This window comes from Hemicordylus capensis, chromosome 6 (assembly GCF_027244095.1).
Source record: "Hemicordylus capensis ecotype Gifberg chromosome 6, rHemCap1.1.pri, whole genome shotgun sequence".
Lineage (NCBI taxonomy): Eukaryota > Metazoa > Chordata > Lepidosauria > Squamata > Cordylidae > Hemicordylus > Hemicordylus capensis.
In genome coordinates, this window is record NC_069662.1 from 75,615,551 (window position 1) to 75,633,119 (window position 17,569).

The following is a 17,569-nucleotide window of genomic DNA, read 5'->3' on the forward strand; positions in this document are numbered from 1 at the left end:
AAATCTCCAGGTCCAGCAATAGGGGTGTGCACAAAACTGGCTGATTCAGTTTGAGTCTGAACTGGACTTGAACCGGACTGGACCAGTTTGGTTTTGCCCCCCATCGAACCTCCCGTTTTCGTTCAAGGGGGGTTCGTGAGCATTTCTACATTTTTTTTTAAATTTTAGTACTTACCCCCTCTGGGGGGCTTCTCCAAGGCCACAGGGGTGGTCTGTGGAGGTTCCTCCTCCCCCCACTGGCCTTCCTTATGCCAAAAAATCACCCAGTTTGGGTGGTTTTTGGCCCAGTCTGGGCCTTCCTCCCCCTGCAGCCGATATTTTGGAGGTCACAGTGCATTCCTGACACCTCCTCCCCCAGCGTCCTTGGAGAAGTGCCCCCAGAGGGGGCAAGTACTAAAAAACCCCTTAAACATAAACTTCCTCACAAACCTTCCCGAACGACCGATGGGGGTGGTGGTTTCAGTCTGGGGTCGAGCCAAACTGAGGGCGCTTCAGCTCGACTCTGAACTGTCAAACTGGTTTGTGCATCCTTATTCAGCAACACCAATTGGATGTTTTAGTAATGTTTGGCACAGAAACAGCTAGAGACAAAAGGAGACAAAAGAAGTAGTTACAGTAGTCAAGTTGTAAATGACCAGAGCAGGATGTTCTGAATCTAGTATGCTATTTGTATTCAGGCCTTCCCCTAAGGAGTACATTTCCTGGTCTTATGACAGCCCCTTTCAGCGTCAAACATCTCCCTGTTTGCTGCTCTGTGGCCAAATGCTTGAATGCTGGATTCGGAATTGATTTGAGAGCAACCTTTGCAGCCTGGCTTTGAGTAGCATGGAAGTTAGTGCAGCGTGTGTTCCACCTAGAAACATCTGACCTTTGCCCCTCTTTGGGAACTGGGACAGCATTGGCATAGGAAGGACAGCACTGGCACGTCTCCTTATGCAACTTAGTTCTTAGAGTTACCAAAATGGCAAGGAAAGGACACATACTGCAGCAGCAGCAGCAGCTTCCACACTACAGGACATATCTGAAGGGTTCCTTAGGGAAGCTGAAAAAAGAAGGAATAAGACTAGGCAATAGGTTGCATGGAAGAGTAGGAATTAGGGTCTCACAAGAGGGTAGAAGAGAGACAGAACTTCCACCACTCTGTGTGTTGCCTTGTCCAACCTCACATCATTACTTATTGGCAATGAAAGCTGAGCAGTGCACAAAAGGATATAGTCCTATCACACATAGTCTTCAACTAGACATTATGGTGATGGGGAGGGAAGGGGGCATAAAGTGGTGGGAACTCAGTAGTCTTGTAATGTAGCCTCAGAGACAGACTTGGAGACTGGAACAGCTGACTGAATATTCTTGGAAGTCTCATTGAATTCAGTGGAGCTTGCTCCCAGGGAAGCATACTAATGTGGAAGTAAGTCCAATTGAATTGAAACTTCTGAATGCCTCCCTACCTCATTTGGGTTTTGTCTGATACTCTCTGTGCTAAAAGCACAAAATATTCAAAGTGCAGAATTCTAAACTTGATCATGGTCTGGCTGTAGCAATAGTCCAAAGTCTGAAAGTTTACATCTAGTCCTTGTTTTTTATACAGGGCCTAATCTTAATTAACAGATAAACTCATTCATTGTTTAAATTGCTCATTTTATCTCGAGGAGGAGCAAGTTTCTTGCAACAAGCTGAGATTGTATTTAGCAGCATAGCTCTTGCAAAGGTGGTCTTAATAGCCAATGCAGTTAGGAAGCTTCAGTTAAGAAATAAAGAATGTAGTGGCACTTAAAATTAAATTAGCCAGAAGGAAAGCAAACACCAGTACACAAAAGTACACATTAGAGCATAGAAATGGACAAAAGATGAGAACTAAGATAAGGGGTTATCTGAAGCACCTTCCTGGTGATAAAGGGCTAAAGCATTTGTAGCTTTTTAGTTCAGAAAAAATATGACGAAAGGGAGACTTAGTAGAGGTTTATGAAATTTACAAATAGAGTGGATAGGGAGTATTTATCTTCTCTCATAACAGGACCTGGAATCACCTAATTATATTAATTGGAAGTAGATTCTGAAGATAAAGAAAGAAATACTTCATCACACAGTGTGCAATTAACTTTATGGAATTAACTTCCATTAAGTGTGGTAAGGACCATTAGCTTAGATCAGGCCTGCTCAACTTAGGCCCCCCAGCTGTTTTTGGACTACAACTCCCATAATTCTCAGCCACAGCAGCCAATAGCCAGGAATTATAGGAATTGTAGGCCAACATCTGCAGGAGGGCTGAAGTTGAGTAGGCCTGGCTTAGATATATCTAGAAAAGGTTTGGAGACCTCATGGAACATAGCTCTGTTAATTTTTAGCCAAGTTCGCTAAATGGGACCTCCATATAGAGGCACTATACCACTGCCTACCAAATGCTGTGGATAAACAGGTGGGGAAGGCTGTTATCTTCATTCTCTGCTTGTGAGTGCCCAGAGGCATCTGGTGGTGGCTGCTTCTGGCAGCTAGACTAGACATTGGGTGAGTAAATCTTGGTCTCATCCAGCCGAGCAATTCTTAATGTGGTGGGGAGAAAAGCAGCCCTACTACTATTCGTTTACTTCTCAAAGAGGCAAACCTGTTTAGTGAGAGACGTAATATCAGACAGACCTTTAAAAAAAAACTTTTTAAAGCAACATTGTCGTCTTGGAGAGTATAACTAGACTCGAACATTCTGTTGCACTGATCAGTGTGGTTCAGATTCCATACAGCCTGACTGACATCCTGACTAACAAAGCTTGTGTGTAAGAAGGGTCTGTGGGGACATGCTGGGAACCCTCATACAATCCTCCCAATCCTGTGTGTATATTGTTGCACCAGAATGCTAATAATGAGTGCTGCTCACATTCAGGAAGCACTCTGCAAGATTGGAAACATGTTGCTGACACCCAGTGATTTGCTTCTGATCTTTCAGAGCACTTCCAGAACACAAGCAACACTCGAAAGTGTTGGAGATTGAGTTCCAGTGCATCGACCTTTTGCACCAACTAACCTAATGACTACTAGGGGCATTGGCAGTAGATATAGTGAGTAAGAGTCTCCCTAGTGGTTCTACCTGTCTCTAATCTATGATTGGACTCTTCAGGCATTTCTTGTGCTGAGTCAGAATCCCTTCATTTCCTCTTAGAGAGCAGATGGAAAAATCTCTCTCCCCACCCCACCTATTCATTATGTAGTTCTTTAGATTAAGGATTAGGTCTTTCCTATCCAAAGGTGTACTTCACCAATAAATACTTAGTATTTAGTTCTACAAGAATCTCCATTTGTCTTCTATAAATAGCTGCAACAACTAAACTCTGCATTCTGCTCTGTAACTGGAGTGGGTAGCTGTTTTAGTGCGCTGCTAATTAATTCGGGCTAAAAATTACAACCCCCAACAGGAAGAATTAGTCCTTTAGTGCAACAGCATGTGCAGGAAAACTGGGGGGATTGCATGAAGTCTCTTGGTGCTTCAGGATGTCAGCTACTGTCTACTGCGCATTATACTTAGGGGTGTGCATGGAACCGGCTGGCTGAGTTCAGTTTTAGTCCGAACTGTATTCGAACCTGATCAGCCCAGTTTGGTTCCACACTCCCTTGAACCCCACCCTGGTCCAGTCCGGGAGGGTTCTCAATTTTTTTTAACCTTTTAGCCCCTTTGGGGGGGAGCTTCGTCTAGGCAATGGGGAGGGGTCCACGAAGGTTTCCCCTCCCCTGCCGGCCTCCATCATCACCACCACGGCCTGTCCGGCCACTTTTTCTGGCCCTGAAAAATGCACGATGGCCATTGTTTTTGGTGGCCATTTTAAAGATTTTTTTTAAAAGAATGGCCACTGCACATGCGCAAATGGCCTCTGTGAGGCTCTGGGTAATGCCAGGCCTCTCAGGGGCCATTTGCACATGCGCGGCGGCTTCCAAAATGGCTGCCGCACCTAGAAACAGAGGCCCAAAATGGGGCCAGAAGAAGCTGCCAGACGGCCCTGGCAGTGATGATGGAGGCCGGCAGGGGGAGGGGGAACCTTCACAGACACACCCCACCCCGCGCGGCCTTGATGAAGCCCCTCCAAAAATCCTAAAGGTTAATAAATAAATAAATAAATCACGAATGCACAAGGGGTTCTGGTCTGAACAGAACCCAGGGTGGGTGAGGTTTGGTTCAACCCCGAACCATCAAACCATCAAACCGAACCCCGGAACCTTTGGACCGCTTTGCACATCCCTAGTTATACTTGAATATTTATATACAAGTATTAATAGCACTTTATGGGAGTCACTCTGCAAATATGACAGTGTAAAATATTGCTTCATGCTATACTCTTTTGAGTTTAATTTTAGTGTAGTTCTTATTTTAAGTTTTGTTTGCACAGCTTATTACATTTTACCTTAAAGCTTGCTCTCTGTGTATGTGATATCAGATGACTTAAAGGATAGGCTTTTAGGATTGTTTGGGAACAAATGGTTCAGCAGCTTGTTACTAGATGTATACCTTCATTCTATTTTAATTTGCTTTTCCCCAATATGGTATTAATTTTAGGTACTGGAAATACATTGTAAATTTCATAAAGGTGATCTCATAGCACTGTGATGTTACATCAAGGTATTGTAGGTTCTGTATAATCTTGTAGCTGATGAGCTAAAAGCACATTTAAAAATAATTGTACTGTCAGAATTCCAGATTGGCTGTCCTGTTAGTTTGTCATAACAAAACAGCAAAGAGTCCTGAGGTACTTTAAATACTATCAAATTATTATAAGATGTATGGACTAGAACCCATTTTGTGACATGTACGTTCCTTGGTTAGTAGTCAATAGTATTTGCTTGCTTGTTTGTTTAACATATTTATATACTGCCCAAAACACAAGTTTCTGGGCGGTTTAAAACAATACAATTAAAACAACAAATAAAAAGGTTAAAACATTACAACAAATTAAAATTAAAATTTAAAAAAGGTAAAACTATTAAAAACCATCAAACTATTAAAACAGTAGTTTTAATTTAGTAGTTAATTTAGTTCTGAAATCCCATATTGCTTTGAAAACTGTTCATAGGCTTATGCTATAGGTAACAATTATGGTGAGGTCATATTGAAATTCGACTTTCTTTCTTTCTTTATAGGGAATGAGTTAGCACTTAAACAGGGAAATACAGAAGCAGCAGAAGGGAAATAAAAGGTTTTCACTGTAATACAGTGAAGTAATAGAGAAAATAGGAAAGTAGAAAGTTTTAGTTTGGTTATCATTCACTTATCATGTAAGTTTGTGTTTCCCCCAGAGTCATTCAGACATTCTTGAGTGCAGCAGCACTCATGGTTACCGGTATGAAAAAGGAACTGTCAGTCACCCCCTTGAGCTGGCTGTTCATGGTTACCATGGTTTGTGTGAAGGGGGAAGTGCCATAGCCACGATGGCTGACGCTTCTGTGAGCAGCAGCCTCGGGTGATCATGGAAGCACTGGCCTTCACAGTTATGGTGCTTCCCCCTTTATACAAACAGTGCGGTAATCATGTGGCTGGCTCAAGAGGGTGAGTGATAGTTCCGGAATGGGATTTCTTCCCTGCTTTTGGAGCTGTGTCACTGCACTCAAGAACATCTGAATGGGGCTATCATTTCAAACCAAACTAAATGTTGGAAGAGACATCCTGTTACTGCTTCGTATTTTTCCTCTCCACTCATTCTTGTATCATCCAATGCATGCAATGTGTGACATCATTAAGCTGTGCATTTCCCTGCTCTTGTGAACCAATGATGTGAGTGGCGGGACAGCATGATGGCCATTGGCACAAAATTCATCATTTTGTTGTGAACCAATCTACCATCTACAATACCTATAAAAATGAGATATGAATAATCTGGCTTGCCCAATGGTGTTTGCACCCAGACCCAAGGAGACACGGACACAGAAGTATTATGGAGGAACTGGTCACTTTATTAGGGGTACAAGGTTTTAAGACAGTGCCTGCACAGGCACGGCAGCTGGGGTTGGCATTCAGAGCAGCAACAGTGCGGGCTCGGATGGGGGGGGCACCACGTGGCCACCCCCGCCCTAGAATCTCATGGCACAGACACCTCAGCTCCAGGCGGCCCACCTTCCAGAAGGGGGCGCCCTTCGTTGCCGACCTAAGGTCAGGACCCTGCAATTTACATCACCTGTCCGACGCTGTAAAGCCATACGGAAGGGTGTCGGTTGCAGGGAGGTGGGAGCAAGGCAGCATCCCTGATCTGTAAAGCCTCAAGGGATCTGCCCCTCCACCTTACAACTAAAGCTTACCTAAGGTGCCGCACCGCATCAGCCGCTCACCTCCGCACTGTGCCCGCCACAGCGGGCGTCAGCCTAGCTTGACGCCCCGCCACCCCACAGGCCTAACAGCACTGTTGCCAACCCCAGCCGCAGATTGTCTAAGAAATACCTCATACCAAGGGGGGACAAGTGCACCCCATCACCCCTGAATAACTGGGGGAGCGAGAACGCGATGTCGTTGTGTGGGATGCACCCACCCCCCTTTGAGGCGATGAAGCGCGCCATGGTCGCGTTCACCCCGCGCCTAGCCCTATCTACCTTGTTCTGCTTCACCACCCCCCTCCAGACTCGCCGCTGAGTGATGTCAGACCAGATGACCACCAGCCCCGGGCACCAGGAGAGGGCGACCACCAGGTCCTGGGCAATCTGTCTTGAGAGCGAAATGCCAGACTGGTCCACCAGGTCGTTGCCTCCAAAATGCAGCAGCAGGACATCCGGGACAGGATTCCCTTCCAGGAACTCGTGCAGCATCGGCAGGAACTGGGCCCTCCGCATGCCCCGCCGGCCAAGCCACTCCACAGTGGCCCAACGCCCCAAACCAAGCTGGGTTCCAGGGTCGGCGCTCTGCGCCCACTTGCGTGCCCAGAAAATGAAGGAATGGCCCAGTATGAGGACTCTTGCGCGCTGCCCGGCCGCCCTCGGCCCAGCCGACTGAGGCCCTGCGCAAGAGGAGAAAGCGTTAGGAGTGGCACAAATAAATGGTTCGTGGGTGGGGGTGGGGTGGGGCAGAATTTATGCGCCCATCTACCGCACGTATCGGCGGTAAGCCGCTGACCGCCACCTGCCCAGCCGCCGGATTTCCGGGCCCAAATAACCCATCTGAGCAGCCATGGAAGCCGCCCCAATCCGAAAGGAGTGGGGGGCCAGATCCTGGGTAGGCACCCCCGCCGCCACAAAGGCTCTCCTCATCACCGCCCAAAACTGGAATTGGGTCACGTGGCGCCCATTAGCGTGGATAAAGAGGCACCCCATAGCTGAACCCCTGGCCTCCGTGTAGTCCTCCAGTGCACGGACTGGGCACAAGCCCGGGTCGCCAGCGGCATGCAGCGCGACACTCTGCCCCTTGCCTCTCTGATCTGTTTTTGAAAACCTAAGGTGCAGTACCACCCGGGAAGCACCCACGGTGAGGTCACTGAATTGAAGTACCCTACTCGTGGGGCCGCGCCTGCTCCTGGGGAACATCTCTCCAACCCTAAAGGCCCCGAAGAAAGCAACCAAGGCTGCCGCCCTGAACAGGACCTCCTCATAAGGAGACGCACAAACCCCGGCAAGTTGCCGCAATGCCAACTGCAGCGCCTCTGGGGTGACCGGCCTACGTCGGTCAGGTTGCACGGGCGTCTCCCTCGCCCAGCCCTCCAGCATGCGCCGGACCCTGAAGTCCCCAGAATGGTCGGGGAGGCCCCTTGCTTTCCCAAAGAAAGCCAGCGCAGCCAAATGGCCGGCCATGGTGCTCACCGCCAGCCCCTGGGCACGGAGGTGCACCAGGTACTGCATCAGCTGTTCCGGCGGCACAGGCCACACATGGACCAATCCTACCTGAGCTCTAAACTGCAGAAAGGCCCTGACCCTTTTGTCGTAGGCAACCCGTGTCCTGGGCTTGGATGGCCCTAAACGCCTCTACATCCCAAGGTTCCACAACCATTCGGGCACCTGCTCGGGCTCCTTGGCGGCTCCAGGTGCCAGCTTCCGGAAGCGCTGCATCTGGAAGCGAGACAGGGCATCTGCCACCTCGTTCTGCACCCCTGGAACATGCTGGGCGGTGAAGAGCGTGTTATGGCGAAGGCGTGTTAGAACCAGGGCCCGCACCAGCCCCATCACCCTCTGTGATTTGGAAGTCTGGCTATTAATAATCTGAACCACGGCCAAATTATCGCACCAGAAACGCACGACCGAGTCCTTGAAGGACTCGGCCCAAATGTGCACCGCCACCACAATGGGGAAGAGTTCGAGGAAGGTGAGATCCCTTGTGATTCCCCGTTCCGACCAGCTGCCCGGCCATCGTTCCGCGCACCAGCGCCCTCTCAGGTACAGGCCGAACCCAAGGCCGCCCGCAGCGTCTGACTGAACCTGGAAGTCGGCCTCGAGCAGCTGGGAAGAACGCCAGAATGACACCCCATTAAAGGACTCCAGGAACCTGAGCCAGAGCCCCATATCCTCCCTCATGGCGATAGACACCCTAATGAGGAAATGGGGTCGATTACACCCCACCATGGCGTCACACAGGCGCCTTAGAAAGGGGCGGCCTGGAGCCACCACCCTGCAAGCGAAGTTCAGGTGGCCAACCAGCGATTGCAATTTGTGTAGCGTTACCTTCCTAGCCTCTCTGCATTCCCTGAGCAATTCCCTCATGATGCCGAGCTTGTCCCCGGGGAGGCGTGAGAGCTGTCCCACCGTGTCCAGCTCTATCCCCAGAAATGTAAGCTTTGTGGTCGGGCCCTCTGTCTTGTCCTTAGCCAGTGGCACCCCCAGATCCCCGCAGAGTGCCCTGAATGAGCGCAGTAAGTGTAGGCATTGGCCAGAGCCCTCCCTTCCTCCGAAAATAAAGTCATCTAAATAGTGAGCGGAGGAGCGTAGCCCCGCCCTCCGGCGCAGTGCCCATTCCAGCATAGAGCTGAAAGCCTCAAAGGCCGCACAGGAGACCGAGCATCCCATGGGGAGGGCTCTGTCGATGTAAAATCCCCCTTTAAATGCGAAGCCCAAAAGGTCAAAGTCATCAGGGTGCACGGGCAGGAGGCGGAAGGTGGATTCAATGTCGCACTTCGCCATCAGTGCCCGAGGCCCACAGCCCCTGATCATGGCCACAGCCTCATCAAACGATGTATACCGTACTGAGCAAAGGTCCGCCGGTATCCCATCGTTAACCGAGTCGCCCCTTGGGTAGGACAGGTGGTGGATAAGCCTATACTCTCCCGGCGCCTTCTTAGGGACCACGCCCAAAGGGGATACCCGCAATGTTGGCAGTGGCAGCCTGTCAAAGGGGCCCAGCACCCTCCCCAGAGACACCTCCTTGGCTATCTTTTTCGCTACTATGTGTTCCATCCCCCTAACTGATTTTAGGTTGCGTGCAAAACTATGAACCCGCCTGGATTGGCACGGAATCCTAAACCCCTTCACAAAACCGTCCTCAATATAGCGTGCGCGCTCCCTGTTGGGGTAGTCACGCAGCAGCCTCCGGAGCACTGGGATTTTAATTGGGCTGGGGCCCTTTTCCAGCCGTGGCTGCTGGGCCCTTTGCCCCTCCCGGGCCTTGGTATCCCCCTTTTCCCCTAAGGGCTTTGGCCCGCTGGCAGTAGATACTGGCGTGCCGCCCACCGCAGAAGCCACAGTCATGCCGGTACTTGCACGGGGAGCGGGCACACTTCCCGTTCTTGTTAAATTCCCAGCACACCAGGGGACCTTGAACCCCCTGTGCGCCTGAGGCCGAAGCCGCTGCCGCTGCCGGTGTTTTGGAAATGAGGTGCCCGCTGTCGGCGCGCTCGCCAACCAAGGGCCTCGCGGGTGTCATAATCTGAAGCCATAACTCGGGGTGCTGCCTTTCCCAGGATATACCCGCATTGCTGGAGGCGCGCTTGCGGAACACTTGGTCGTAGCGCTCCCAGGCATTACCAGCAAAGTCCATGAAGGCTCTGTGTATAATATCAAAATACTTAACGAGAGCGGGGCCCCGCTCTGGATATTTCTGCATCAGAACACCCATGTAGATTGTGTACCCCGAAACCCAATTTGCCCAATTATGCTCAATGGGCTTCCGCTTTGTCCTCTCCTTGTCCTTCCCCTGGGACCCCTCCTTCTCCAGTGGCTCTGGCTCCTTGAAGAGCAATTGGAACACGTCAATGCACTCTCCTTTCCAAATCCGTTCCTTAACTGCTGGAAGGAGGTGGTCCCCCAAGGGTACGGGCCCATCCCCAGTATGCCAAGCAGAGCTGAACTGCGCCGTTGGCCCCTGGGTGGGCAAAGCAGCGCTCCCCCCTTGCCAGACCTGATTACAGGTGGCGTGTGGAGATGCCCAGTTAACTGGCCCTGGGAACCACCCGTATGGTCCGTAGGGGGTGCTAAAGGGCAGTCCCCACGGCCAGGCCCCCTGTGGGGACTCACCATTGTCGTCCCTGCCGTCTCCCGGTCCTGAGTCCGCCGGTTGTGTCGTGATCCCCGCTGGTTCCTCGTGGGCAGTTCCTGCCGCCGCCTCCAAAGCTGCTAGACGGTCAGCAAAGCCCTGCATTAGTTTTGCCTTCTTTTCCGCCCTGTTTGACTTTTTTGCATGTGGGGGCACCCCCGAAGGCCCCCCGCCCGCCTCGTCGCCCTCTAGAGTGGTGCGCTGCCTCTCAAGGGCCTGCAGCCGTGCTATAAACGCCCTGATGGCGCCCAGTTCCAAATCGCCCTCATTGTCGGAGGAGGATTTGGCGGGTGCGTTTGGCCTCTTAGGTGGCCGCGTTCGCTTGCCACCCTTCTTGGCTGGAGCCTTCCCACCCTTTTTAACTGTGGCTTTCTTAACTGGGGCTTTCTTAGGGCCCATGTCCCAAAGGATGAAGCTTATGGGCCTGTACCCTGCCCTCAAGTGCGTAAACGAGTGACCTGGCCGGCGCAAGGCCTGACTGAGGCCTACGCTGGCAAGGAAGGCCTATGAGTCACAGCGCCTGCCCCACCTAGCCGTGGTAAGGCCCAGCCCCACTGAAAGGCCCCCAAATGGAGCTTAGGCCCGGCAGGGGAGGCCCACGAGCCCACCAGGGAGGCCTAGTCAATGCAGGCCCCCAAAATGGGTGTGTGTGGGGGGTTAGGCCCTACAGGCCCGACAATAAAGGCAAAGGCCGCCCTTAGCAGAAGGCCTAAACGGGCCCTGGGTTGAAGCGGTTCCACACAGTTCAAGCCAACACCCCCAACGTCCAATCAACCCTCCCCCCAGATGACCGGGTTAGTCAATTGCCCCCCTGCTGAAGGCCTGGCGCGGCCTACTGAGGGCCTGGGGCGGCCTGCTGCCCTCACTCGATGCCGGGCAGCTTGGGCCTGCCGGGGCCTAGAAGCCCTTGTGTGGAGAGGCCCGAAGATCAAAGGCCGTTCCGAGGAGGACTTAAAAGCCTCTCCTGTGATCCCCCCAGAGCCCGTTACCACAGGCGGCCGGGCTACAGAGGCCCTGGCCGCCGAGCCGCTCCAATCCGCTGCTCGCTCGAAGGGCCGCTGCACTGCTCCCCGACGTTCCGCTCCCGTGGGCCTCCTGCTCCGGCTTCCGATTCGGGTACCCAGCCGGCCACGTGGAGGCCCCGAAGCCGAGCAGCAGCACGTCCTTCCTTCTGCTTGGTCAGGGAAGGACTGAGCCGGCACAGGCCTGCTGCCGGTTCACTGCTGCTAGCCCCGCCTCCGAGACGGAGCCGGGCCAATGGGAGCTAGCTCCCAGTGCCACGTGCTCCAGGGGGTGGGGCTGAGGGCAAACAAGCCGCGCAGCCTAGAGCGGCTGCGATCGGCTGGCTTCTGCAAGGAGACAGAAATGTTTAATCCGTCCCAGATAAACAATTGTGTGTCTCCTCTGAATAAAACTCATAATGTAGATTACGGGTGTGGATGAAAGGCGGATGAAAGAAAAAGGTGGAATTATATGGAAAGGAAGCAACAAAATACTGTTTGTTTGGAAACACCAACAAACATACTTTATCTCGTGTAGGTTATCCAGTCTGCTGTGAAAGTGGAATAAAACATGTCATCATGTTAATCTACTTCTTTAGTTTATGGGAGTAGATTTGCAAATACATTTTTTTTCAGGGAAGAGCGTCAATTCCTCATTAATGGACTTCCTTCCATAAAAAGATAAGACGTTTGTTTACAGAACTGTATTTTTATGCAACCGTTACCAACAGGAAGATCTTGACCAAGTGAACATAGTTCTTTTCAAAGAGACCAGTGGATTTTTTAATAGGAAAAACTGAATATACTTTGTGTTCTAACTTTTTCAAAAGCAGGGAAAAGAAAATTATTTTTAATTGAATTTGTTTTTCCAAGTATCAGATAAAGAATATATATCCAGAATATAAATGTAAAAATAGTCTAGCTTTCCTAAACATTTTGTTTAAATAATGTGACTTATGAGGAAACTTCAGTTATATCAGAGCCAATGTGTAGTTAGTAATGATTGAGGTTGCAGTTGTATGCACTGTTACCTGGGAGTAAACTCCACTGAACATTGTGAGATATACTTCTGAGTAAACATACTAAGATTGCATTTCTGGAACCCTAGGGAGACTAAGCTGGTATCTACATTGGCAACCTTTTGGTTCCAGGTAAAACCTTGCCCCCCGCCTTGACTTGCTTGAATTGTTCTAATGCTGCTATATCTGCTTCTTTTTATTGGGTTGTATCCTAAGCAAATTAGTCACAACTAAGTCCCATTTAAGTTAGTAGGACTTAAGCTACGTAGGTTACATAGGAAGCTGCCTTATACAAGTCAAACCACTGTTCTAGTTCACTGTTGTCTATATTCTGGCAGCAGCTCTCCAAGGTTTCAGGCAGGGGTCTTTCCCAGCCCTACCTGGAGGTGCCAGGGAGTAAACCTGGGACCTTCTGCATGCAAGGCAGATGCTCTGCCACTGAGTCTCATTGATTTAATGATGCTTAGTCAGAATTCACTTTCTCAGGATACAACCCATTGTTTTTATTATTGTTTCGTGTTTCTTTCCTTAATAGTTTTACTCGGCAACCACCTGTAAATATTTTATTGAGGAACAGCATATACATTTTTAAAACAAATATATAAATTCTTCTGGAATCAATTAAATTTCATTATGATTTAACTCAGTAGGACTTATTTATGGCCAGCTTTAACTGGGTGGAAGCCATTGAGATAATCAGGTATGGAAATGAGCGAGGTTTGTATTCATTGTGTTGTGATTAACTTATGACTTAGTAGCAATTAAATATTTATTTATTTTTCACAGTTAAGTAACTTTTATAATACATTTTTGTGATGTAGCAACTACAGTGAGTATCATAAGTATGGGTGTGTGTGGAACCGGTTTGTGCGGTTCAGTCTGTCTGGTGTGGTCCATCTGACTGAACTGGCTTGAATGCTGGTGTTTTGAAGTCCATTTGTGTGCCACTGCTGCTGAGAGAGTGGGTGGGGGGCATGCGCCTTCTCTTTCAGTTTTATAGGAACCTCTCCCTTGCCACTCCCCAGCTGCATTTAATTACCTATGGAAGCAAAGGGGAATTCTCACCAGATTCCCCCTTTACAGGTGCTCGAGCTAGTGAACTGGTCCGTGAAGTCCAACTTTCACTGCAGCCAGTCCGCTTTGTGATTGAACTGGTCGAATTGGCCCAGTTTGCTGTGGACCAGTTCAATTGCAGACTGGTTTGGCACATCCCTAATCATAAGTGTAAATTACCTCTAAATTAAAAATATTTCTTCCATTGATTTATCACTACTTTGCATTGTGATGTTTACCTCTGAAAATATTCATTTTCCTTCAACACAATTGTAGTCAGCAGGACCATTTAAGTCTAAGGCAAACTACATGTTATATATAACTGAGCAAAACCATGACAGTCCAGTGGTGGTGGGAATCTTTTAATGGAAATCAGCTTTGGGAGGCAACAGTTTGAGTGAAGAAGTGGTAAGGAAGGGGCACTTAACCCTTTCACAGAAACAACTCAATCTCCTGGTATCACTGTGACTGTTATGTAAATAGTGCTCCGTTCTCTGTTGTAGTTATTCAGTGGAGTGGATGCCCCCTCCTTCTCCAGAGGATTCAGACAGACAAGGTTGTGCTGTACATAAAATTGAAGCTAACTTCATGAGGTTAGCTTCATTACTATGGGGTTGAACTGGTGGGGTTTCAAAAGAGAAAATACAATATTGAACTTTGGAAACTATTTTTTTCAACAAATTTGATATAATCAGCATGCAGCGTATTATGAACTATTGATGGTCTGCTTTTCAGCAAAACATCCTTCTAGTGCCATAAAATGTTTAGTGTTTTGTTTTTTTTTAAATTAAAGGTTCTGATCTTTAGCTCCAGGCTCTTCCCACTGCCTCATATTCATATCAGTTTGGCAGTGCAGTGCTAACACTACACATGCACACATATTGGCCTGTGAAGGCTAGTGATTCACTGACCCACAAAGACACTGTGGGACATCCAGACTAATACTGTACACACTGAAAAATGTTCATCTGCCTCCCAAAAATATGTCCCTGAGGGTACTGCAGCTTTCTGGATGTATTTTCAGGAGGCATAGTGGGCTGCGAAGGGAAAAGAAGAGTGGCAAAACCTGTCTCTCCGCCATTACATCCTGAACATGTTTTGGTATACACAACATTAGTCTAAATGTCTGCAACTTGTTTACACAGAGAGAATGAGAGAGAGAATGAGAGAGAGAGAGAGAGAGAGAGAGAGAGAGAGAGAGAGAGAGAGAGGCTTGCAGTTTACAAGCATATGAATGGCTTATGTCAACTCTAGTATTCCTAGCTCTATGAGGTCTCATGACCCATGCTGTCCAATGAGAGAGTATTTCCACATTTTCCAGGGCATTAATGCATTTCCCCCCCATAGTGCTGGTGGTCTGGAACCCACCTGCAAAAATGGCTTATTTCTATATTTTGTGGTTTAGTTTCATGTTAGTCAGTAAGTAAGTCCATGTGGGCTTGGAATCTGCAAGCATTTTAGCTTCTTATTTCATTATGACTCTAGTCCTTTCCTAGTTTTATGCGGTCTCATTCCCTATGCTTTCCGTATTTCCAGTTTCCCCAGAAAAGTAGTGAATTTATCTCCCTCTCATATCTAGTTAGTATATTTATATACCCGTCCCATACAAAAATGTCCCTGGGCAGTTCCCAATGTTTTTCCAGGGTTCTGATTTAAAAGAAGAAGAAGAAGAAGAAGAAGAAGAATTTGGGCAAGGTCTGGAACCTACCTGTAAAAACAGCATTTTTCTACCTTTTGTGATTTGGTTTGGGAGTTTCACATGAATCAGTGAGGACTTGGAGTTTGCAAACATCTTAACTCCTTTTCCAGGAAAGTTATTTTTTTGGTGGTCTGACAAGGTTTGGAGCCTACTTGCAAAAATGGCATGTTTCCAAGCTTTTGTAATTTGGTCTGGTGGTTTCATGTCCAGCAAACAGTGAGTCAATCAAATAGGCTCAAGCGGCTTTATATTACAAATAAAATCCATTGACATCAATATAGCATTTTTTAAATCTGTGGAATTCATTTTTTAGGTGCTTATGAGCCACTGTGGTCATGGAAGGTTGTCCTTTATTTGCATTAAATAGCTTAATAATATACAGGTGAAACTCAGAAAATTAGAATATCGTGCAAAAGTCCATTAATTTCAGTAATGCAAATTAAAAGGTGAAACTGATATATGAGACAGACGCATTACATGCAAAGCGAGATAAGTCAAGCCTTAATTTGTTATAATTGTGATGATCATGGCGTATAGCTCATGAAAACCCCAAATCCACAATCCCAGAAAATTAGAATATTACATGGAACCAAGAAGACAAGAATTGTAGAATAGAACAATATCGGACCTCTGAAAAGTATAAGCATGCATATGTATTCAGTACTTGGTTTGGGCCCCTTTTGCAGCAATTACTGCCTCAATGTGGCGTGGCATGGATGCTATCAGCCTGTGGCACTGATGAGGTGTTATGGAAGACCAGGATGCTTCATTAGTGGCCTTCAGCTCTTCTGCATTGTTTGGTCTCATGTCTCTCATCCTTCTCTTGGCAATGTCCCATAGATTCTCTATGGGGTCAGGTCAGGCGAGTTTGCTGGCCAATCAAGCACAGTACACTGTATACTTTTCAGAGGTCCGATATTGTTCTATTCTTCAATCCTTGTCTTCTTGGTTCCATGTAATATTCTAATTTTCTGAGATTATGGATTTGGGGGTTCATGAGCTGTACGCAATGATCATCACAATTATAACAAATTAAGGCTTGACTTATCTCGCTTTGCATGTAATGCGTCTGTCTCATATATCAGTTTCACCTTTTAATTTGCATTACTGAAATTAATGGACTTTTGCACGATATTCTAATTTTCCGAGTTTCACCTGTATAATGTATTCAGAAACCTTGATAGGACCAGAACAGTGCCAACTAGTAAAGAGGACTCTCCATCTTCTATAAGTATGTCCAGAATTACTAAATCTTGAGTGGTGTTAATCTAGCATGGTTGCAACAAAAGATTTAGTCCTATGGCTCATGTATTTTATATGCAAGGATGTGGCTTTTCTCTATAAAATGAAAGTTTTTTGCTTACTTATTTCATAAAATTAAAATTAGTGCTGCTGCTGTGCAATTTCCACTCCTTTCAATGAACTGATAAGATGTAGTAGAAAAGTGTTGGATGTGGACTGGGGAGGCCATGGATTCAGTTTCCTGCTTCACTATGAAGCACACCGAGTAGCCTTGAGCTCTTGGCCTCTGACAGAACAGTTGTTAAGGTTAAAATAGTATAACCCATGTAGTTTCCTTGAGTCCCATTAGGAAAATGTGAGATACAAATGTCCTCAATTAACTTCAGTACTCTTTATTTTTTGGTTTTCGTATAAACCCAGCTGGACTAAATGCAGTTGCATTGCCGAGTGGATTGTTCTCATCATTCCCCATTAAAAAAGGCTCTCACACTACAGCTACTTGTGTGAAGATATTCAAGTGTCTCCTTCTTTTGCCATAATTTTCATAAAATATATATTTCATGAACAAACATATACACATCATCATAAATGTCTTGCATTAATGTTGGGATTTTCTCAGCTGTTGCAACAATATTGGCTGCTGCAACTGTATCAGATGCATTTTTGTCAAATATGGCTAGAGAAGTTACATGGCATGAAAAGGGTAGAGATGGGAAGTGGTTGGATTGTCGATTTATGTACCCAGTGTATTTCTGGTGCCACAGAGTTAGCCATCTTAATACAACTCCATGTGCCTGATCATGCAGTAATAACATTATCTGGATTGGCTTGTAGGTTCACCAGAGTCTTGAAATGCAAATTTGCTTGAGTCAGGATATTGTAGCTATATCAATATAAGCCTTTATTTATTTATCATATTTTTATACCACCTAATATGTACATCTCTGTTCTTTGCCCTTTTGCAGACATATTGTTAGGATGAGAAAGCCAAGTCAATCATACAAAATCAGTTTTGACAAGATCATCAATTATTATTATTATTATTATTATTAATATTATATACATAATAAGAAATAAAGTATTCACAGAGGTTGAGGTGGAAGAACTGCAAAGAGCAACACAGGCTCAAGATATGGAAGAA

The 17,569-nt window shown here is 47.3% G+C and overlaps 2 protein-coding genes across 15 annotated transcripts in view; one reads left to right on the forward strand and one right to left on the reverse strand.

Moving 5' to 3' along the window:
• The window catches only part of COBL (cordon-bleu WH2 repeat protein), a 227,214-nt gene that overhangs the window by 113,552 nt on the left and 96,093 nt on the right, over positions 1-17,569 (forward strand). The gene's annotated exons all lie outside the window — the stretch shown is intronic.
• LOC128328992 (uncharacterized) lies at positions 480-11,815 on the reverse strand. 5 transcript variants are annotated; one of them, XM_053259338.1, is made up of 3 exons: positions 10,396-11,782; positions 7,951-8,001; positions 5,906-6,959 (listed from the first exon to the last, which is right to left on the reverse strand). In XM_053259338.1, exons 1-3 carry the CDS (start codon positions 10,811-10,813, stop codon positions 6,334-6,336), a joined length of 1,095 nt encoding a protein of 364 aa, XP_053115313.1. In that variant the 5' UTR covers positions 10,814-11,782; the 3' UTR covers positions 5,906-6,333. The 5 variants fall into 5 exon arrangements, with proteins under 5 accessions (XP_053115317.1, XP_053115313.1, XP_053115316.1 ...); XM_053259342.1 differs by lacking the exons at positions 5,906-6,959; positions 7,951-8,001 and adding an exon at positions 480-581 and having other exon boundaries at positions 10,396-11,815; XM_053259341.1 differs by having other exon boundaries at positions 5,906-8,001; positions 10,396-11,808.